This window comes from Haemaphysalis longicornis, unplaced genomic scaffold (assembly GCF_048455015.1).
Source record: "Haemaphysalis longicornis isolate Haplotype H1 unplaced genomic scaffold, Haemaphysalis longicornis Haplotype H1 scaffold_1, whole genome shotgun sequence".
NCBI lineage: Eukaryota > Metazoa > Arthropoda > Arachnida > Ixodida > Ixodidae > Haemaphysalis > Haemaphysalis longicornis.
Genome location: NW_027526203.1, coordinates 479,571,247 through 479,594,191, shown reverse-complemented (window position 1 = coordinate 479,594,191; position 22,945 = coordinate 479,571,247). Strand labels below are relative to the sequence as shown.

Genomic DNA, 22,945 nt, shown 5'->3' with positions numbered 1-22,945 from the left:
AGCAGCGGGGAAAAAAAATACGATATAAAGACCAGGCCTTTGCTTTTAAGTGCTGTGCATTTGAGTGATGATAAATAAAGGATGACTTGAGAGGTAGGTTGCAATGTGGTTGGATTCGCGCATGTTTTGGTTATAGTGCGGTACCGCTTATAGTGCGGATTTTTGCGGCTCCCGCGACGTACGTTATAAGCGGTCTACACTTTACAATGAATAACAGGATGAGGCAATGCAGAAAGCAGTACGGAAAATTGGACGGGGACATACGCTAATTTCTGATGATGATGACGGTTGGGTGCAAGGCCGACTGCGGCATAGAGCGCCAAAACAGTTATATATCAGAGATGAAGAAGCAAACACTAGAAAAACACAAGTAAAATCAGCGAAAGACAATGAGGATGGCTGGCCAGTTTGTGAATTTGCAGGCCTAATAATTTTACTTCCGCTAAATAGTTAAAAACACGCTTGACAGAAAAACATATGCTCATTTTTGCCTCATCCGATGCAGGAATTTCGTTCCGTACGAGCCAGTGTATAAAGCAGCATGCCTGTGCTCCCACGCTCGCCTTAAACTGTACAAGCTGTATAAAGCAGCACTACAGTAAAACTTCATTAAAAGAGACACTTGGTTATACGAGACATTTGAATGACGACCGTCTGGTTGGCTTTCCTATGCTCGCCATGTTGGCGACACCACATACAAGAGACGTTGGTTACCATCGGAGACACGTTTCCCGGGTCCTTGGAGCGTCTCTTGTAATGAGGCTTTACTGTACTGTACCACCAAGCTGGCTAGAAATTGTCAAAAGCATGTTTTGGAGGGGGAATGTGGAGGGCAACACTGATATAAGCCACGAAAACCCGGTGACGTAATCGGGTCTCCTCTGTGTTGCCCAAAGAAACCAAGGGTTGTCATTGAAAAGGAAAAAATGTCCAGGCTTTCAAGGTCCTTGAAAACTCAATTTTTAATCTCAAGGGTTTTCAAGGACCTGTACAAACCCTGAAAACTTCTAGATATGGCAGAGAGCGAATTCTCGACAACTGATAAGACTGACTGCTGCCCTTCCAACGAGACTGCAGGCTGTGCGAACGCCGCCAAGTAGCGCGCTAGAAAAACCGGCCCAATGACACTGTGAGTAGTGTTTGAGAGATGGCGCTAGGCTGCCAATGCGCCTGGCACACCTGGATGTACCACACTCTCCACCGAATGGAGTGGTCGCAAGCACATGCATCGTGCGTGTTTCACGAGCAGACGACTTTCGCCGCTGCAATTTTGGGTGTGCGAGGATTATGCGAGAAAACAAAAAATCCAAGCTTCGGCAGCTCACATTAGGGGTGTGAGCATTACATGAGTAAATGCGGTATTCAGGCTACCAGGATAGACTGGCTCAGCGTGTGCAATCAGAGCTTTCCCAGTTCAAAGTTGGTGCTGAATTGCTTTGGGCACCAACCGAGGAAGCTAAGCTGTTCCAGCCTATGCAGAACAAAATTTCGCGACATGGAATAATGCGTGCACTACCTTACTACCTTACACAGTGCCCCTTCCAAGCCCCCACGAGAAATGCCCGGGGGGGGGGGGGTGGGGGGGGGGGGGGGGGGGGGGGGGTGCGACACAGCACACCCACCTCTGGATGTCGGATTCCGTCAAGTCCTGGTGGACGGAGGCAATGTAGATGCGGTTGTAGGTCTTGGCCTCCTCCATTATCTGGTCCAGGATGGGCGCCGCCTGCGGCATGTTGCTCGGCCGGCCAACCTGCGCAATTGGGAACCCCCAGCTGCTGCACGCCGCACACAGCTTCGCGCCAGTGCGCGAGGGAAGGCTGGCTGCAGCGTCCAGGCGTGGTACATGGCATGGCCCGCGAGCTAGCTCACAACTGGTCCGTGGCTTAAAAGAGCCACAATTTAAAAGCTGTTTTACCAATTGAAAATGATTTTTTAGAAGCTTCATGCAAGACGAACAAGAAAAAAGATGTCCTTTTTTGTGGATTTCTGCTTTTGGAGCGAAAAAAAAAGCCACGTGGCAAGCCACGCCATGCAGGAGAGGAACGCTTCCAGCTGCTGTGGAGGCGTCCTCAACGGCACGGAATCGAGCTTTCAACATGCAGTCAAATTGTTTCTACCTAATACGAGTTTTGAGACCCCGTGAGACTGAGCGAAAGAATTGATTTTAAGCCGCTATGAGTGGTGAACGCAAATGACTTTGGAGTCAATATAAATTCTGCGCCTACATTAGTTGTGAGCCTGTGCGAGTTCTGAATCCATACGAGTTTGAGCCAATATGATCGCTAAGTCTGAGCGCGAGCAAGTACTCAGCTTAACTGAGTTCCCAGCATGGGCGAGTTTCGAGCACAAGCGAGTCTTCAGCCTGAGCAAGGCCAAGTATTGCACCGACTGCGAGTCAGAGTTGCGACAGGCCCTTTCGAAATGAGCTTTAGTGAGCACCTTCAACTTTGCCAAGGTATGCCTGCATTGCTTGAACCATGGACAAACATAAGCTCCCCGCTTGTAGCCAGAACACAAGCTGGTGGTGCGCGTGAAAGAGAACGCCAGCACATCCGGGGCAGGCACACAGATGGCCCCCAGCCTCCTGGCGGCGGAACAGAGAGGAGGGGAAGGGAGGCACCTTGATGTTGCGTCCCCCGATGAGCACGCCGTTCATCTGCTCCAGGGCCAGCTGGGCAGCCTCGGGCAGCTCGTACTCGACGAAGGCGAAGCCCTTGTGCTTCTGGGTGACCGGGTCCCACGACATGTTGATGGACTTGATGGGGCCGAAGGGCCGGAAGGCCTGCTTGATGGTGTCCTCCTTGAGCTCAAAGCTGATGCTGCCCACGTACACCCTGCACCACCCACGGGGACGACTCACCCCCCGCCACGGGGAGCCCACCGGCCCCGGCCCCCCGCCTCGGGGGGGCCCACTTACCGACACATGAGCACCAGCGCCTGATGCCGCTGCAGCGTCTTCTGTTGCTGCAATCAAAGAGACGGCATCAGCAAGGGCGCGCACGCGAGCCACAGCTGGACAGAGCAAACTTCACTCACACGGGGAACGCACGACTGCATCATGCAGTCTTCCATCGCGCGCTGAGACTACTCAATTCTCAAACATCACTGCACCACCGCTGCCACCACATGCCTCACCCCAAATCTGCATCTCCGAAAACAAAGCGGTGCAACAACACAAAGAAAGCTGATGAGACAAGCGCTGCCCTTTCAGCCTGTCTGGTGTCCCCCAGCACTGCCCACTCTTCAAGGATGAAACGCAGAGCAAGGTCAGGTTTTCTGCGGAACAGCATAAGTGCACGTGAACACACTTTTCTGGCAACCACCTATCATCATCAGTGGGCTTTGTCAAAGCACGCCCAATCTACGTGCCCTGAAAAATCGACGATCAAAGCTTTCGCACTGGTGACCCATGAGGTTATGTGAAGGGTACAGGTTGTCGAGAGCAAAATCAATGTCTTAATTTCCCCACTACCCAATGGTTGGTCTTCCACTCTGTCTTGACGTGTTTGAAACCACGCACATAGCCTGCTCCTTTTTTCCCCCTCGGAAACGCACTTTGCCAGCTTTTCCACTTCCCAGGCGTGTGACCTTCTTGAGGACCAACTGAGAAATGCAAGAGGCAGCCCTCGCCAATGCACAGCGCTTTACAGCAAGACTGGGGAGCGCAATGAAAAGGCAACATCACAAGGGGTTCGAGCTGCGCCTCCGTGCGTTGTTGCCACGACCATTACAACACCTCCAGATGTTGCCACAGCAATTACAACTCACTCACGCGTTTGCAAGGCCACTCGGGAACGAGGATGTGGTGCTACTACTGGAACCAGAGGAGATGCCGAGTGGAAGGCCCCGAGGCCGCCTGCTGCCTACTCACTTTCCAAAGCTTTGGCCCCCCGAAAATGTGCCCACCGACTTGCCCAGAAATGAAGTGCGCAAACGGGGCTCCCCCAGGGCTCCGCCCGCAAGAGGCCGTGACCCCCACCTGCTGCTGGTGGGCAATGGTCTGCTTCATGAGGACGCTCTTGATGCTCTGCTCCATGGCGAACTTCTTGGCGCGCGTGACCATCTCCAGCTGCTCGGGGGTGAGCTTCATGAGGCCGAAGCCAATGACGGGCGGCGCCGCCTTCAGGGCCCCCGGCCCGGCCAGCACGGGCCCCATCTGCTCTTGCTGCGCCGACGCTTCCCGGCCGCCGCCGCCGGCTGCCGGAGGAGGGGGGGGAGGAGCAGGCGGCGAGGGCCCATCTGCGCGCACCACCACAGCCGCTGCTGAACACCGCTGCCGGCCGAGTCCTCCTCCCTGGCCGCCTCATGCAACGCGGCTGCCAACACTGCTAAAGCCCACACCCGGCAACACCAAGGGCTCAAGAGGAAATTTTACGGAGGCGCAGTAGCAAGGTGCAGTACTTGCAATCCGAACAAACAAACATGTTTCCAGAAGGGTGTTCATCCTATCTAGGAACCTTAATCATACTTGGAAAATTTGTACAATTTCCAAGGTACTGCAATTAATTCATTGCCACCCGGTAGCTCTAAAGTTCACTTAACTTGAATGGTTTCCTCTAGTCTTTTAAACTCATTTTTCTGCAACCAGCACACATAAAAGTGACAGTTGTCAAAGAGCCAGGTAATCAAGTGCGCTTTCCAGGATTAATCAATTGCCTTTACTTGATTTAAAAAAATATCAAATGAGTATCATGGTTGCTTATTGAGTTGCTCAACATTTCATTCTGATCCAATTTACAAAGAACTGAGCTCACAAAAATCAAGTTGCCTAAAGTAATTTCTTGTGGAACTAAATCTAGTCTCGATAATTTGAAATCACTTAGTTGAAATTTTCATTCAATTGGAAGTGATGTGCTGGTCCTGGCAATTTTACATGCAATTCAATGGAAGAAACTGTTCAATAATTCAAAGCTAAAACCTATTACATCGGTTAATTGGAAGTTATTTTGGATAAAAAACATCAAGGTGACCATCCTTTGTCAATAAAATTCAGAACTTTCAAGTGCAAAAACAGCGTCGTGTTCTGTACTGATGTCTGAGGCAGCGCACAGTTGATCAAGCAGCAGACCAGTTGAGACATGCATCTCTCTCTCTTAAAGTTCCCAACTTCTCTCTTGTTGCGCCATGTGAGAAGTTTGTGTGGGGGACGCTTCAGGCTTCCATTTTACGCTCAACTATCATGGCAACCCATGTCGTTCGCTCTGCTTGGGGACGCACGTAGAGATTCTGAACCGAATCAAGAATGGAGCCGTGTCACAGACTAGTGAATGCTGTTACTGCGGTCTTTAATTGGCGGTTCACTTGATTCCAAGTCTTTTGCGGTTCCCGTGGACTTCGGGAGTCGACTGCACGCAAATTTTGGTTGCTCCATTTAACCTTATTTGTCTTCAATGAACTGAAAAGCACCTAGATTGCACAAATAGTGTGGCACCTCACTCACGAAAGCAAGGTCTGAAGCCAATACTGACCCCCACGCAAACTGTTTAACGTAACCATTGAATGAGCCTCATGCCTCGGGGAAACCTTGCTAACTGTCAGAACTGCGCGTGGCAGTGACGATAACACACTTCTTGCTAAAGGGTGCAAAGTACCTCCCCTCCCTATGCTGCGGCACTGATGAGAAGTGTGGGTGTCCACACTGACCAAGGAAGGAGCCCTGCTCTAGGCGACATTTGCTTAAGGGCTACTTCGCAGTATGCTTTGCTAGGGCCCTAGGCGTACGTCTAAAAGACACTGCCAAGAAATCACGACACTAGTAGCCAGTAGGCGGCTGCCGCTGGTTCCCAGGTACCCATCGGCAGAATCACTACTAGTGCTTGGAAAGCTTGAGCAAGTGCCCCGCATCCCACCCCCCTCGAAGCGTTCCAAACAACGTCAGATTCGGCCAAAGGGGAAAACAATTTACCCATTCAGCCGCGACTGAGAGGAGAGACAAGGGGCACTTGCTCAGGAAGCCGGCTCGAAAGACTCCTCTCACCACCCGGCACGCACAGAATGACACAAGGCAGAAGAGAAGGGAGCAGACTGAAGGTGGCCATTACCGCCCGCTCTCCAGTCATGCGCTTTGTCACATTCGCAACTGTTCGCATCGTGTCAACCCCGCGAGGAGCACCGCACGACTAAATGGTGTAAAAAAAGACACAAAAAAGAGAAAACACAGGGCAATCAAGGCACTGCACAGGAACCCCCGCATCAATGCATGGTCAGCTCAGCAGCAGCAGCAAAAGGCACTGGTAATCAAGTGGCCAGAGAGACCAGAGAGACAAGAGGGCAATACTCGCAGCCCCGGGGCAACCATGCTCACGCACTACCCCGCTAAGAGGCCGGGGGCGCACCCGCGGGGCCGAGGGCCACACCTGCAAAGACTGGGCACCAATGCCTGCGGGAGCGGCCGCCGTGGAAGGTCAGCCCACGCAGCTCTGCCGGAGCTAAAAAACACACACTCCGTGCCAAGGGGAAAAAGAAGAAGAAGAAAAAAAACACAGGGTTTGTAGATGTCACCACCAACACTGCACACTGGCTATCATCGTGCACAATTGCGCCGCCCGAGGCCTCTATCCCCCCTCAAGGCAAAGCAGATTGTCCCGTTTACCTTGACGCTGGGCGATTTCCCTATTTCCAGGAATACCATTTCCCAAAGTGGAAAGGCTACAAGATACAAACAAAGACCAAGCACACAGGCAACACATTCACAGTGTGATCCTTCAAATGTTCATCATCGGGCAGGCCAGCAAGGGGCCCCAGTACCTGACAGCGCCGCCTTCTTAGCCGGCGGGGGAGAGGAAGAATCCTCGGCGGGCTGCTCAGCTCGCTCGTCCGCTTCGCTTTCCAAGGGCTGCTGCTGCAAGGCAGGGGGAGGAGGAGGCACCCTCAGCACCGGCCCACACCAAAGCGCACACGCCATGCAGCCCAGAGGACCACAGGGTCGAGCCGAAGCCCGCTCCCCGCTTTTCGGGCAAACCTTCACATGCACCCAGCTTTCACCCCACTGCCCCCGTCGAGACGCAGCACTGTATGCTCGAAAACTGGAGAGGACCGCAAGTGGACTTTGCTGCATTGTGTCTGCGACAACAATGTTCCCCTGAACCACGAATTCAGTTATGCGATTAGGGCACCATGAAGACAAAGTTTAATTTACCAACGTAAACTTCAAACAATTGAAATGGCACTAAAGAGTACAAGCAAGTTGGCCTATATCGGCCCATTAGAGTGTTGTGGACACAAATATACCACTCGCAGGAACAGCAGTTGCATATTGGCAAAGGAAATGCCACAAGCACAACAACAGGTGTCTGCGCCCCATCCACTTTCCTGTGCTACACTTGGCGACATCACACACTGCGAATGCACGGTGAAGCGGGATTGGCGGAGCTTGCCCGAGCATTTCTCTGAAACACACACGGAGGCAGCAGGGACATGTACATGTGAAATAAACGCATGTGGGAACTTTCATAGTCATGCACTTTTGAAAACGCCAAAGCACAGCAAAAACACATCATAAAATATGATGCCACATCACAGGCGGTAGGCTCTGTTTCAGTTCGATTTCACTGAAACGTTTCGCCTTGCGTGCAAGCACAGTGAAAAAAATTACGCCCACCTCCCCTCGCGGGAACCCTGGTGTGATGCGCACTGAAGGGGGTTCCATTGGCGTCGCATCAAGCCATCGTCGGGTACGGCAAGAGAGCAAGCGCAAGCGCAAGCGCGGACGACCGTCGACTGAGAGACCGGCCGGAGCGCGGCACTCCGCTTCTATGCGCAGCACGCCTGAAGGAGAGGAGACCGCAGATAGAGAGAGTACTGCACATGCGCACAGTGCGCAGTCGCGCGACCGCAGATGTTGGGAGAGAGAGTTCGCTATTGGAGAGAGGAGAGGAGGCGAGCCGAGGAGAGATGCAGCTGTGCGGACGCGGACGACGGACGCACGCAGGACAGGGCCGCCGGCAAGAGATGCTCCTCTCGGCGTCGCATCTAAAAGAAGCATGCATGCGAATGAGCGCGAGAGGCTGCCGCACGTATCCTGACCAGTAGCACATGTATACATGAAACAGCCTGCAGCAAAAGCAGATATTATTAGTGCGATCCACTACCGACAAGACGCCTGTGAAATGATTTGATCTCGTGCAAGGGCACCAAAGGCCAGAGTGCCAACACACTGCCTCACGCCTCATGTAGCACGTTTTTGCTCGTTTCAACGAGGCCCCTCCCACAGGGCCACACCCGGGTGGCCCGACGACATTGAACCACGGGAAGCACCAAAGGCTTCCGCCCTAAGAAACTGCAGAGACGACGACGGTATCCACCGGGTGGCGATAATGAAGATGCTAAAAGAACACCAAGGCATGCTCCTTGCACTCACAAGGGCAGCTCATGCGAGAGAGCACCCTCATTTCTAAGGGTGTTCGAGTGAGCACACTGGACGAAAAGTGCTTCAAAAATAAAATTTCATTTACGTACAACAGAAGGCACGCAACTACCCGATTCATCCACTACAAACAATGAGAACGCTGCGAATACGAACTTGGAGATGCCTCGCTGTACTCGCACCGTAAATGCTCAAGACGGGAAGGACCCACAACCCCACTTGTCACATCCTTGTGTTTCATGTAAACGTTGAAATTTGTACATAACATGCCAAAGCTACACTCGAACTATGCAGCGGGCCTGAGCGCAAGGCCATGGATCATTCTGACAACCTGGGCAATTTCCATGTAAGCTCAATTCCATCAAAACAATTGCCACCAAGGCCAGGATTTGTGCTTGGCAGCACAATGCCTTACCCACTGCGTTGAAAGGCTCTGCAAAAGTGTGCATCCTCTGGTGGATTTGCTTTCCATGGTGTTCCATTATAATCAAAATGCCATGTGCTTCTGCTGCAAAAATCCTGGAATTTTTGCGTTTATCTCTTCTCGCTACAAAACCACGTACAAAGAAGACACCAATCATCTCTGCATAAAATGAGCAATAAATGGCTTACAGGTGTTCAAAATGTTAAATCCAGCGCTACATCTAGGCCTTGCATTCCACCCCGGTGGTCTTGTTTGTTGTCCTAAGAGGAGGTTTGGCACGAGGACGATTGGGCAGCTTACACAATGTGTGTGGTGACCACTTCTGCAGCCTCGTCAATACTGAAGAGTCAGTGAATAAGACAGCCTTGGCACTTTTTTCTAATCAGCGCCTTCTCAAAACTGGAATTATTCGGGTGCCTTTGAATTAGAAACGATCTGAGACTGCTTTACTCGGGAGCTTTCTCTGCAAGTGTAACTGGAATCTCCAGCACATGAATTTGCCCACGGCTCAGCCAAACACAGTGCACCTAGTGCCCGGTTTGTTGAACAGTGTGCAGTGTGTTTTAATGCATAGTGGACTTAGCAGGTCGCATCCCCCGTGAGCAAGAAATGGCACACAGAATAAAAGTAATCGAGAACAAAATCGGGTAACTTTGGGTCTGGATCGTCAGCCCCATCGTCACTCAGTGTCACGCAGGTTGCTTAAGGCGCGCAGACGTCCAAGAGTGCACCTGCACATTGCAGCGTTGGTTGCAAAAATCGCAAAATTCCCGAAAAGTTCGGGAAAGAACAAAAAAATTAACACTATCACAGTACTTGTCAAAATCGTTCAGGTAAGTTTTGTGAAGTACAATTGTGGTTAAAAGTTTGATAAAACACAACGGTTAAAAATCTAACACGCCCAAAAGGTGGGTTTCACTGCAGAACCTTGGTAAACTGGCATCTGCAAGCAGAAAGTAGTCACAATTAAGAAAAGCCCACGATCGAATGCATGGCAGTAAAAAAGAATACAAGGAAGTTCATATGCAAGTGTCTCAAAAGGGAAAAAATTACAGCCTCTGCCATCTCAACGTTTGAGTACTGACAAAATTTCAGAGTTGAGATAACCATGTAAAAAGCTTCCTTTGTATATGGAGATAGCTCCGACATTTCAACCGTAACAATTCAGTAGAACATATTTTAAATGAATTTTAAACTTTGCATCCTGCAGAAAGCTCATGACATCAGCATGACAAAACCCTTGACGCCATCTGCTCCCCGCCCCAAAGTGCCGACGTCGGGTCTCCCGTGACAAAGTCATGCCGCTGGCTGCTGTTGGCCACACGCAGCTCCGCCTTGTGCAATTTTGGGAGTGATGCCATGCTGTCCGGGTGCCTCGACACGCGCCCACATGCAGACCGGCTGTGGTGCGACGGGAACAGTGATGTATGTCAAGCACGCCCTCCTGTCATGGCGGCCTGATTGTGGGGTTCTGGGGTTTTAACGTGCCAACGCTACACAGGCAATGAGGTGCGCCGTAGTGGAAGGTTCCCAATTAATTTTGATCACCTGGAGATCTTTAACATGCGCCCAAATCTCGAACACACGGACGTTTTCGCTGTTTCCCTCCATAAGAAAAGCGACCACCGTGGCCGGGAATTGAACACGCATCCTTGGGCTCCGCATCGTCATGACGGCCATCTCGGTGTCTGTTTCATCAAAACCGAAACTGACACGAATAAGCGAGGATATAAACAATTATTTACACCGTGGTCGATCATCTAAACTGCCGTTCTATGGCTGGGAGGCACCCATAGCAGCAAAAAAAAAAAAAAAAAAGAAGAAGAAACATGAAAAAATTCCGTGTCAGTAGTCCTTGAATGCACCCGTCTGAACTGAGCCAGGCAGTCCTCACCAGAACCGATGTGCCATAGCAAGTGTTCAGCTTCGCCCAGTACAGCAGGAGGTCTCAACTATTGCAGGGCCCAGAGGCAGAGCACACTCAAGTGCTAAACATGCTTGCAGTTTGTTTTGTTCTGTTCTTTTTCAATGCAAACCAAGAGCAAACCAGATTTCCATAGCACAGGGCACCAAACTGCTGTTGAAGGAATTGGGTTTTTCGGTTGATTGTTACTTCATACCAGGTTGACACCATCTATCCACAGTAAACACTACCTTGCTCATTCTGGCTATTAGCGGTGGGCACAAGTAAGTAATTTTGTTCCCGGCAGTTGCTGTTCTAAGCACACGAGCCAGCATTGTGAACTCTTTAGTAACCTCCACATCACCTTGACTGAAGGGCACCAATTTTAAGGGCAATGATTAAAAAACAAGGCTTTCAGCCATGAACACGGCCCCAGCTGGCAAGACGCAAATAAAAGGCTATCCATCCTAGCTGAGCAGTCCTTTGCAGCCTGAATACAAGTCGGCATCCAAATATTTAAGAAGGTGATCACCCACCATTTCAGCATGTACAGTAGCCGACCGGCTTTACAGACCTGGAGGAGAACGAAAAATAGTCTAGACAAAAGAGCAGTGCGAAAAACCCTCGAACCACTACTCCTGTGGGACTGCTGACGGCTCCTCGGGAAAGTTGGAAATATTCAGCAAGTCTGAATTATCAGAGTCCGAAAAAACGGTCGGCTACTGTACAACTCACCGCTTTCACAAGACTTGTGAATTTTCCATCGGAGTGAAGCAAGGGAAGGCAGATTGCGGACCAGCTTGGCGATTGAAGCAACAGTACCACATTTTCTCACGTATAAGTCGGAACTCACAAAGCCGCACCCTCCATTAGAGCCTTGCAGCTGGCACCATGAAAAACTGCTGCCAAGTCAATATTTGCAAGCTCTGCTCACCACATCACTTGCGGTCCCCAGTTCCGATATTATCGGTCAACAAAGCGAATGCAAAACAGAATCATGGCTGCTGCTGCTGCCACAGTGTGCTACCACATTGCTGCACCCAGGAAAGCAGCCTCGCCCTACCCGACAATTGCTGGGAGTTTGAATAACCGCAAATGACCATTTGAAACAAATATCTTCTTGCTGAATCACACCCAGCCGCAATTCCACACCATAACTCTTTTGTCACATTTTCTGGAGGCACGGCACAACACGAATGATGCACGACTACCCCATCGGCAGGAGAAAAGGCACCCCCATCAGTGATTCGCATTCTCCTGCCCAGGTGAAATGGGGTGCAAAGGGGATTTCCACTTGCATTTTACAAACAACTTTTCATTTCTGTTTTAGGCATGATGCATTCCGAGGGCCGTTAGATTAGCAGACCTTGCCAGCCCATCAGTTTAACCGGAGCCCCAAGAGAGCGGATGACAGTTATTCCCCACGGTTCCCAGAGACCCCTGCCTGAAAGGCTCCCTTCAGCCCTTGAGCTAGGGCTTCTACGCAAAAGAAAAGCGCGCACACCTCTGTCGAGCAGAAAGCATCTCCCAAGGCACCTTCCAAGAGCACTTCTGCAGAGATTCACACTGACAGATACTGTTTTGCTTACTCCTCTCTACAGCAGGCCTGCCGCAGCACTTGGCCGCCACCAGTTTTCGGAGACCACAAAAACGGAGGGAAGAAAGGGTGCATTACAAGACACAGACCAAGAGTGGAGCTCACATTGAAATGGGACAGCCAAGAGTGCAAGCAGTAGGGGCATACGCAGAGATGGTGCATGTACCCCTACCAGTGCACAGACAGACCACACTGAAGCCGGTGTAGGGGCACCTTGACACTTTTTCACTGGCCAAACTCTCCCTTTCACACGCACAACGGATTGGACTTAAAAAATTTTTCACAATCAATGAGCTCAACCACCCAGCAATCTGTACTTACCTGAATGCAGAAGCAAGAGCGTACATTTTGAAACCTTCCGTTCCCCTTGAATGCGAACAACAGGTTCGTTTACAGCAATGCACCGAAAGGGCCGCTGATGACGAAAATGGATCCTAGTCTCGGACCTAATTATTGAGCACATTTCCATAACCCCTTCGCCACAAGCAGAATTTCAGGGCCTTAATGTAGCCACAAGATTCTGTCTGGGCAAAGCGTAGGCTGCTGTTAATGACAGTAACATTCTCAAGGCACCTTGGGCAGCCCTTCAGATGAATTACCAGCTCAATAGAAGATCGCTGCAGCCTCCCATAGAACGGTGAATTATTTTAACTTGCCTTTACGGAAAAGCATGGAAGCAAATTAGTTTCGATCCCACACCGACGGCCTGGCAGTTATTTCATGAATTACCAGATCCAGGGATTGCCCAAAGAGGCAGGGTAACGAAAACCTGCCAGCCCTTCATTACATGTAAATGCAAGTAAAGGTCACGGTGAACAGGCGGTTCCCCCCCCCCTCTCCCCCCAAAAAAGAAACATTCCCATTTGACGGTACGATGCAGCTTCTAGGTGTGCACCGCCCTTAGGCTCCTGGAAGCTACAGATCAACGAAAGGGAATGATCTCACTCAGCTCCTCGTGTTTCGACGCAGCATTCAAGAGCAAAGCACAGAGTTGAGAAGTCACGCTTGCATGCGCATGACACAGGCAGCGCAAAACGCGCGGGCGGGGCCATCGATCATCCCCCGTCCAAGAGGGGTTGGCCCATACTGGCTAGGGCAGAGAAAATCTGCCACGACGAGTTCGCTGGCCGAACTCGTCGCGCCCGCTGCGACATAAAGGCGCGGGCCATGGCGATGCCGCGCAGCGTGGGAAGCTGCAAAATGTTGGGTGGCAGAGGCCACTACCATTGCGCACCATCGTGCTCTTCTGGAAACCTCGGCCTGCCGAGAAAAGTGTGAGCATCAAGGGTCGGCGACCCGTTCAGTGGAGGGAGGTCTGCCATGGGAAGCACCCGGGAGCCGCAATCGCCATGATGGCGGCGACAACGCGACGAACGGCTTTTTGAACCCAACCTCCAGTTCTCTTTCACTTACGTGACAGTCCGCACCGCCGTTCTGTAGTGACACATCGTTTTCTGCCGCTGCTGGGCTGCTCATTTTAGCTGGAAAGTGACGAAAAGTGAACACAATAGCTAAACGGCCGACGACCAAAAAAAAAAAAGCGGCTGTGAAGCCGTCCGAGGGGCACTGCGAGATGTCGCGACGATCGAATCCGCATACCGGCCGTCGTTAGCAGCAGCGGCAGCGGTGAATGTAGGAAAGGTGTAGCCTATGCCGCCACAAAGCAGCCGTGGCGACGTCGTGAACTACAAAGGGTGGCAACGCGGCCGTGCTATAAAGCAGGTCTTTGTCAGGTCACATAGGTGAGGAAAGGAAAATTTTCTCGCCGGCATGCCTGCAATACTAATTTTTAACAACGTTCGTCATCGGATGTTGTTAGGAACAAGAAATTGTGTTCCTGTGTCAGAGGAGGCTAGGCGTTTTGACCAAAACAACAGTTATTGCGCGTTTTGTTGTTTGCAAATTGCGATTGTGCACAAGAAAGTAGACGCGGATTCGAGGAGGTTTGCGGCATACGTCCGCCCCGAAACAGAGGCTTCGTAAAAAAATATTTTGGGAGAAAAAAGGTTGCGTGGGTATTCGGAACTGTGGAACCTGGATAACCAAACTGCGTAGCCATTTCGTTGCACGATGTAAAAAAATGCAGTTTCAGTTTCACCGAGGTTTTCCTCCTCAAAACGTCATGGTAAAAAACCAATCATAGCTACCTGGACTAAGGCGGCCGCCCATCTGCTCTAAATATGTAAAATAAACGTTTGTTCCTCCTCCACAGCTCACCGTATGGTCCCTAGAAATATTTGCTAGTCTGCCGTCTCCGCGCTTTCTCTGCTTTCTCTATGGGGCATAGAGTTAATACTACCACAGATACTACTGCTATTCGCCCCGAGCGCGAACACAGTCGGCCCCTGGCGGCGGCGGGACGAACCGCTCCTAGTGTGGCACGGCCGGACTGGAGCAGCGGCGAGCGCGCACTTTCATACGGCCTGCGCACCCAAGAAGGAACCAATACAGCAGATTCTTTACAGTGGGGGCGCTTCGAACCAACCCTCTGCCCTTCCAACCCGCCTTTCTGTTAGTCGACGCATCGCTTCTGGCCGAGCGCAGCTGTGTGTTTTTGACAGTGCGCTTCGCTGCCGGCGGGCCGCTCAGCCCGACCGGAGCGTGAATAGCAGAATCACGTTTAACTAAGCGATAACCCTATCTCCCTCGACGGGAAATCATTGGCGTCACTGGTCGTGCCCTGTGCGTGTGCAAACCAAGACATCATTCGAAAGGAAAAATAAAAAAATAAGAAATGATATTATAGTCACGGAAAGTGCCGTGTTTATTTGCCTGTCTCACCATTTTCATATAATACAGTCGCTGATAAGATATGAAGACCTCGCATATTTTTCGTCATGCGCCCCGCGTTGAAATGTTTCTTTCAAATGTTTGATTCGGCGCTTCCGAATGATAATGTTAGGCTGTTTGACCCTAATAGACCGAAAATTCAGAAGGGGGTAAGGAATCAACTATTTTAAGAACGCCCATGTAAATTAACACTGGCAGGTATCACCTGTAGCCACGGCAGGGCTAGGGCAGCGGCAAATCCGCGCGCACCGCTCCTCTACCCCGCCCGTGCTGTGGGTCAACTGGCGAGGGTTGGTCCGAAGCGCCACGAACTAGCGGCGGTGAAAGGTGGGAACTATACCCGAAGCGCAGGCCGTATGAAACTGCGCGCCCGCCGCTCCTCCAGCCCGGCCGTGAGTGTGGATGGCGCTCTCGCGTCGTCTGCTTTTTCACGTTGCGTGCGGCGCGAGACGCGTGCTGCACACGACAAAACAACCAATATGTGTGCTCATTTGGCAGTAAGCAATGACATAGTTACCTCTGCTTGCGCATTTCCTCTAGAAACGCAATAATCAGCGGCCGTTGAGGGTTAATGCGCTGGTTTAATTCCACGAAACATATTCGCCCTGGTCACCGCTTGAGTGTGAAACGTGTTATAAACATTGCTTCCACACACTGCACTTTTCGTATTGTTGAGTGCAGTCGTTTGCCGTTTCGGGAACGTCGAAGGGTGCTTTTTGAAGGTGGCGTGGTGATTATTTAAAGGATAAAAGTTTAGTACGCGAAACGGGTAAGAAGCGACAAACCTGTGCATACGCGTGCAAATTCCACACCCTTGTAAAATTGCACTGTGTCCTTATAGAAAGAAGAAACAAACAAAAACATTTACACTGCACACGACCCGTGCGCTATCGCCCATGCATTACCGGACACGTATTTAACACCCGCAAGCGCCTGTGTGATCGGGTCCTTCCCGTACCTTTTCTAAAATAAATACCATTTTTGGACAGTCGTTGTTTATACTCAGGAGGAGGAATAAGCATTTATTCAATTGTATCGAGTTGCTCATTTTACGTATTATTTAAAATACGTTTCTATGGATGGGCAAGAGTATTTAGGGGGGATTTTTCGGTAAAATTAAGCAGTTGAGTTTTCGTCTGTCATGTGGCATTTCGTGTGTCATTTTCATGTATATCATTTTCAAATCCGACATGAATCACCTTGTCCAGAAACGTGTCTCACTCAGAATAACCAAATGCCTAATATGGTCACGTCTTAACCTCTTGAGGTGGACCTAAGTTTAAAGAAAGAGGAGAAAACGCGTAATATAATGCACGTTGTTGCCCACATGTGTGAGGGGTGTGTGCCATGACTCGCTGTTTTCTTTTTATTTTTTCCCACAATGCTTGCTTTCAATACAATTTTGAAACAGGCGAGCCACAATTCCTGGACAATCCCGTACCAAAGGGGGGTTAATCAGTTTTGAAAATACGTCCGCTACGGAACACGACGCCTAGTGTAGTTTCGATTGTAAGTAATACTTATAACCACAGTTTGGCTTTTTTTTTTTTACATGCGTTCTCTTCTCGCTCTCGCTGCTCTTGCAACGTTTGCAGGACGCCCCCCCCCCCCCCTTCCAAAAAAAAAAAAAAAAACTAAATGCACAGAATTTCATTTCTTAACCAATCATCACGAATTAAATGCCAAGACAAAGGCGATATTCAGTTTACAAAACAAAGTAGTTACCGGGAACCCGTTGCGCTGATTCGCAACCATAAATAAAAAGGAAATGTTTTACTACATCTGCAACAGCGCAACTTCATTTATTGCCATCTTTAGGGTTCGTAAGCGACCTTATACGCAAGAATGCAAACACATCTCGCTGTTGTAGGCACATGTTAGATTTTAAAAGGAACGCAAATGGTCAACAGAGCAGCCGTAACAGAAAATTTGTGCTCACTGTGAGGTCCCAGAAGCTTGGCTTGCACACTGTAAACCTGCTTGTCACTTTGCGAAAACCTAGCTAAACATGAGATGTTGATTGTACTGCGTGCGTTGACAATTCAATTCGCAAGTTCACTTGCGACGACAGCTGTAAATAAGGGATCCTAAACCGTTATTTATCAAACCTTCCTTCAGAGTCGTTAAAATTTCATTTAAAAGACCCGTTAGAGGGGTTACATTTATATCTCTGCGCTGATCAAAATTCAGTAATTTTATGTTGCCTTTTGAACACACAAAAAATATCGTCAGCTCTTAGAAAGAATTTCGGGGCAGTTAAGTAGTGTTATTATACCATTTCAGGGCCTTCCACAAATGCAATAATGCGTCATGCTACCAGTGAAAGCGATTGAGATTGCCGTTGTAAACTGAATTTTAGAGATCGAGGCTTCCTGATTTGTTTCTATTTATGCTTTTATTGAAGGCTCAAAGCCATAGTCTGGAAAGATCGAGCTTGCTACGAGCCACAGCGTACAATTTCATTGTCACAATCACGGCCATTCTGAGATTCCCGATGAGTCGTCGCTTTTTTTGGCGTAGTAATGAAAACTGACTGCCGCTTCCATGCTGTACATTGAACGTTGAGGAACCGAACTACAGCATACCACTCTTGTTTGCACCTTTCGTACGCACATACGGCGAGAAAAAGGCACGAAGCGCGCCCACAGTGTGCATTCTTACGGGCCGCTCAGCGGAGCATCCACACTAGCAGCGCGACGCTGTCGCCACCTACGTGTCGAGCTCGCGGCGAATAGGCACCGGACAGTGAAGTTGATGATGATTAATGGCTTTCCCTTTGAATCGGGGCGTCGGTTGTCAGCAACCGACTTGCCGGTTTTATTACGTTTACTTGCCCTACTCCCAGCTAACCTATAGATTTGCTTCTTCCCTCCCATCTCTCCCTCTTTTCTGTTTTAAAGTCATCGCCCCCACCCCCCTTTTTTCTCCCCTCGCTGTTCTAAATTCTCGTCCGCATGATTACGCCGCCTTCGTACCCATCCCTTCCCTACTTTTCCTCCACCACCACTCCAGTCGCCTCTTCGTCACCTCTATGGCCTTGAAGTTGAGGTTCCCCCTCGCCCCAAATCCCAAAGCCTCCGCCAGCGTCGTTTCCCCCTCACCCCGCGGTGGCCGTATCTCTGTGCAGCTCCTGACAATATGGTCTATAGTTTCCCGATCACTGCCGCAGCATGCACACATTTCATCCTGCTGCCTGTAGCTACCCGTGTATGCCCGGGTTCTCAGGCACCCTGCCCGTGCCTCGAAGAGCAACGCACTGCCTCTCGTATTGCCATAGAATCCCTCCTTCTTAATTTCCCGTTTCTCTACCCTATAAGTCTCCAGGGTTTTTTTCGCTTCCATTCTCTCTGCCCACTTCGTCGTCTCTGCTGCCTTTACCTGCTTTTTAACTGTTGTGTAAACCCCACTGTCCCCTACCGACTTTCCGTACCGCTTAGTCAGCTGTCTGGTCCTCCGTCTCCACCGCGTGTCCACGCTCCTCAAATACAGGTACTTAAACACCCTCGCGGCCCATTTTTCGTCCTCAATATCACGAAGTCGCTCCTCAAACTTTATCTTGCTCTGCGCCTCCCTCGCCTCGAAAGACGACCAGCCCATATCCCCTTGTACCGCTTCATTTGTAGTTTTACTGTGGGCCCCTAGGGCCAATCTGCCTACCGCCCTCTGATTTACTTCCAGGCCCGCTTGGGTCTCCGACTTCATGCACAGAACCGAATTAGCGAAAGTTAATCCTGGTACCATGACCCCTTTCCAGACTCCCCTTACCACCTCGTATTTGCTGTATCCCCAGAGGGCTCTATGCTTCATTATAGCCGCGTTCCGTCTTCCTTTCGTCTTAAGGTGAGCCTCATGCGCCTGCGTGTAATCTTCGCTGTTGTTCAGCCATACTCCTAAATATTTATACTCTTTCACCAATGGTATTTCTACTTGCTGCACTGATACTGTTTTGTGCTCCTCGCCGTCATTAAAGACCATGATCCCCGATTTTTCTCTGCTAAAGGATAGCCCTAGGTGCGTCGCTTCTTCACCGCATATATCCATCAAGCCCTGCATACTTATCCGGTTGTCCGCCATCAACAGTATGTCGTCTGCATACATTAGTCCCGGAACCCGTTGTTCCACCACCTGCCCGTTTTTCATGTAGGATAAGTCGAACCCCATCGTGCTGACTTCTAGCTTCCTTTCTAACCCCGTCATGTAGATCATGAACAGCAGCGGAGAGAGAGGACATCCTTGTTTCAGACCCTTGTAGGTGTATACAGGCCTATTGTATGTTACCCCCTCCCACACTATTTGCACTTGGTTCTCCCGGTATAGCTCCCTGAGTAAGCTAATGAATTCTGCCCCAACTCCCTCGTCCTCCAGGATACTCCAAAGCCGCTCTCTGTCTACATTATCATACGCCGCTTTAATGTCCAGAAAGGCTAACCACAAAGGTCGGTTTTGCATCTTCGCCACCTCTATGCATTGGCTTACCACGAATAAGTTGTCGTCTAGTCTTCTGTCCTTTCGAAACCCATTTTGAAGCTCCCCTAATATCCTATTTTCTTCCACCCACTGCTCTAGTTCGAACTTCACTGCCTGCATTGCTAACCTGTACAGCACTGACGTGACGGTTACTGGCCTATACGAGCTTGGGTTTGTCCTGACTCCTTTGCCCTTGTACAATAAGTTCATCCTGCTCATTTGCCACGCGGCCGGTATTGCCTTTTCTTCTATCCTTGTTCTGATGGCTTGCAGTAGCTTTCCCTTGCTCTTCGGTCCTAACTGGTTAATCAACTCCATCGGTATCCCATCCGTGCCTGCTGCGGTGTTCTTGGGGACCTTTTCCTCTGCTCTTTTCCATTTCAGCTTGTCCCCATCTATCTCCAGACCTTTCGGCCTACCCGCCGCGACATCTCTGTGTCGCTGCGGGGCCTCTTCATCCACCTTACCGAACTTCTCCGTGATGATTTTGTGCAGGTATGCTAATGCTTCGAAGTTTGCGCGCGACTGCAGCGCCATCTCTCGCCGCCGCTTAGCAACTCCGGGTCGGTGGATGTCGCGACCGGCCGTTCAGCGCACGTAAAAACACGCGCGCTGCGTGCGGTTCGACGTTGTGTGGCGGAAGTTTTTTAAGAAACAGTTATAATTGCAAGTTGCAGTGTCCGAAAGGATCAAAATGCTGCAGGAAAGAATTAGTGGCCACGCCGCTACTGCTGCGTGAAGTACTGCCACAATCGCGGAAGGCAGCCTGCCATCGTTCTGTACAGGTTTCTCGGGCAGCGTCGCAAGAAATGGATTTTAGCAGTAAGAAAGCCATGACATTTTTTGTCAGTGGAAGGAGTATTATGAGTACGATGACTGTTTATGCGCAGCGCAGACACGAAGGGCCGTAAAACTAAAATGTTTGCTTTCAGTGTTCCATACACATCGCGCGCTGCGATGAATCGCATGACGTCGTAGTATTTGCATAACACAAGGTATTACGGCTTCCCCCGCTATTGTTTTATCAGTAGTAACCTTTTTTTGGCGACATTCACAGCACCGAATGGATGCCAAAAGGCGGCACAAGAATATGTTCACAGCACTTCGCGGGTGATGCCAAAAGCAATGTCAAAGGGCGGCATATTTCACTTCTAAGCATCCACTCATGACCGGTTGCCGGTTTATGCGTGCACGGGTTGGGAGAAGGGGGTGTTAGGGAGGGGGGCGGGCACGCGCAGGTATAGGTTTCATACCCTTACTGATGACCTGTCCGTTGTGTTGGCGTGAGGTTCAACGTGGCCGTCAAACAGCCCAATGCGACCGGTCCGGTGTCATCTGTGGGCGTGTTACCCAAGCTACAAGATGCCTACGTCGCGTGAGGGAGGCAGCTCTACATTTGTTCGCTGGGATAAAGCTCGGGACTGTTCCGAATATCATTCAGGTTATCGGCTAGGAGGTACGCTCAGTCGTAAATTACAAACAAACGTGTTTTGTTTCGTGCACTCCGTGGAGGGCGGGCTGCTTTGCAGGTCATCTTTCTTCACAGAGTAGAAGGGCACTACATTTTTTCAATTACAATGTGCCCGCCATCATTCAAGAGGTCTGCTGTTATCTTTTCCTCACCAGGTGCTTTGCCCCTTGCATTTAATTCAAAGCCTTCTTTACTACCTCTGTCATTACTGGTGGGACGTCTATTCCCTCTCCTCGGTCGGCATTATCCTGGATGTCGCGGCTACTGTACATATACAACTCTATAGAACTTCTAGGCTACTCTAACTATTTTATCCCTATTTGTGATGACATCATGACTTGCTTGAGTTTAAGTTCATACATCTGATTTTCCCCACGCCAAGACGTCCCTTCACTGCTTTCAGGCTGCCTTCGTTCTTTAAAACATGCTCAATCCTCTCCATATTACACTTCCGTATGCCAGCTGTCTTACGCTTATTGATTAACTTTGAAAGCTCCGATAGTTCTATTCTGTCAGCTGGGGTGGGCATTGTCGTGATTTGCCGTTTCCTCATTAAATCTTTCGTCTCCTGAGGAAGTTTACCAGTATCCTGTCTAGCTATCGTACCTCTGACTTCTACTGTCCACTCCGTGGTAATGCGTGTAAGATTGTCGCTGGCTTCCTGTGTTGTAAACTCTGCTTCCTCGGTTAGAGCTGAATATCGGTTGCGCAGCGCGATCCTGAATTCTTCAATTTTCCGTCTTACTGTTAGCTGATTGACCAGCTTCTTTCGTACTGGCTCGTTGCCGTCCCTCCTCAAACTAGCCCAATTTGAGATCTTACCATACGGTGGTCACTACACCTCACCCTTCCGAGCACCTCCACATCCTTCACGACGCCAGGGTTATCGCATAGTATGAAGTCTATTTCATTTTTATGGTCCCCATTCGGGCTCCTCCGCGTGCACTTCCGGCTCTCCCGTTTGCAGAAGAAGATATTCATGACGCGTAGATTATTCCGCTCAGCAAACTCAACAAATAGGTCTCCTCTGTTATTTCTACAACTCAGAGCATAGTCCCCAACTGCCTTGTCTCCAGCCTGCTTCTTGCCTACTTTAGCATTGAAGTCTCCCATAACTACCGTATACTGTGCTTTTTACTTTAGCCATTGCCGATTCCACATCTTTCATAGAAGCGTTCAACTAGCTGCAGTCATCATGACTGGATGTAGGCGCGTAGCCCTGTACCACCTTGAGCTTGTATTTTTTACATCAGGAAAGAGAACTTATAGGACAACACTAATGAATACGCCCATTAGTGTTGTCGTAAAAGTTCGCTTTCCTGATGTCTTATTTGCCTGCTTTATAGACCCCCATGATCCTTTCTTTTATATCCTGTCCGTGAACAAATGAGGCTTTGTTTCGTTCACTTTCTTTTTAACTGCCCCAGATTGGTTGCTTGCGCCGGTAGTGTATTTAGTCATCGGCTTTTGCGTCCTCTTTCACCATATAGCGTTCACACTTTTTCGGTACAGGTACCTGTGCACTCTGGTTGCCTCTTTCTTCACTTCTAAATTTTCAAGACTTTCCTCAAAAGCTATGTTGCTTCGCGCTTCCCTGGCTTCAAAAGAAGCTCAGCTCATATTGGGCTGCACAGCCTTAGTTTTAATGTTTGATTTAAGTTTGCTTAGCTTTAATGATAGAAGACGGTGCACGATGGTGTCAAAGGCTTTTTGGAAGTCGAGAAAGATACTCAATCAAGGAGCTGCGGTACGTGGTTGAAAATAGGTCATTCGTAAACAGTAGAGCTTGGGTGTCACAGGAATGATACTTTCGATTGCCATTTGGGTGTTTATTGAAGAAGTTGTCTGGTTCAAAATATGTGAAGAGATTGGGATGAATGCCATTCTCGAGAAGATATCATGGGATGCTGGTTTTTAGGCCTTCCAAT

The 22,945-nt window shown here is 49.8% G+C and overlaps 1 protein-coding gene across 9 annotated transcripts in view; it reads right to left on the bottom strand.

Moving 5' to 3' along the window:
* The window catches only part of Hfp (Poly(U)-binding-splicing factor hfp), a 58,595-nt gene extending 44,719 nt beyond the window's left edge, over positions 1 to 13,876 (bottom strand). The window contains exons 1-6 of one of the 9 annotated variants that reach the window (XM_077688304.1): positions 13,703 to 13,876; positions 6,748 to 6,841; positions 3,980 to 4,239; positions 2,919 to 2,964; positions 2,621 to 2,844; positions 1,623 to 1,750 (exon numbers count right to left, since the gene is read on the bottom strand). In XM_077688304.1, coding sequence (XP_077544430.1) covers positions 1,623 to 1,750; positions 2,621 to 2,844; positions 2,919 to 2,964; positions 3,980 to 4,239; positions 6,748 to 6,841; positions 13,703 to 13,765 — 815 coding nt within the window. In that variant the 5' untranslated portion in view covers positions 13,766 to 13,876. The other 8 variants (XM_077688306.1, XM_077688305.1, XM_077688307.1 and 5 more) reach the window with 8 other exon arrangements.
* Between the last annotated feature and the right edge of the window lie 9,069 nt (positions 13,877 to 22,945).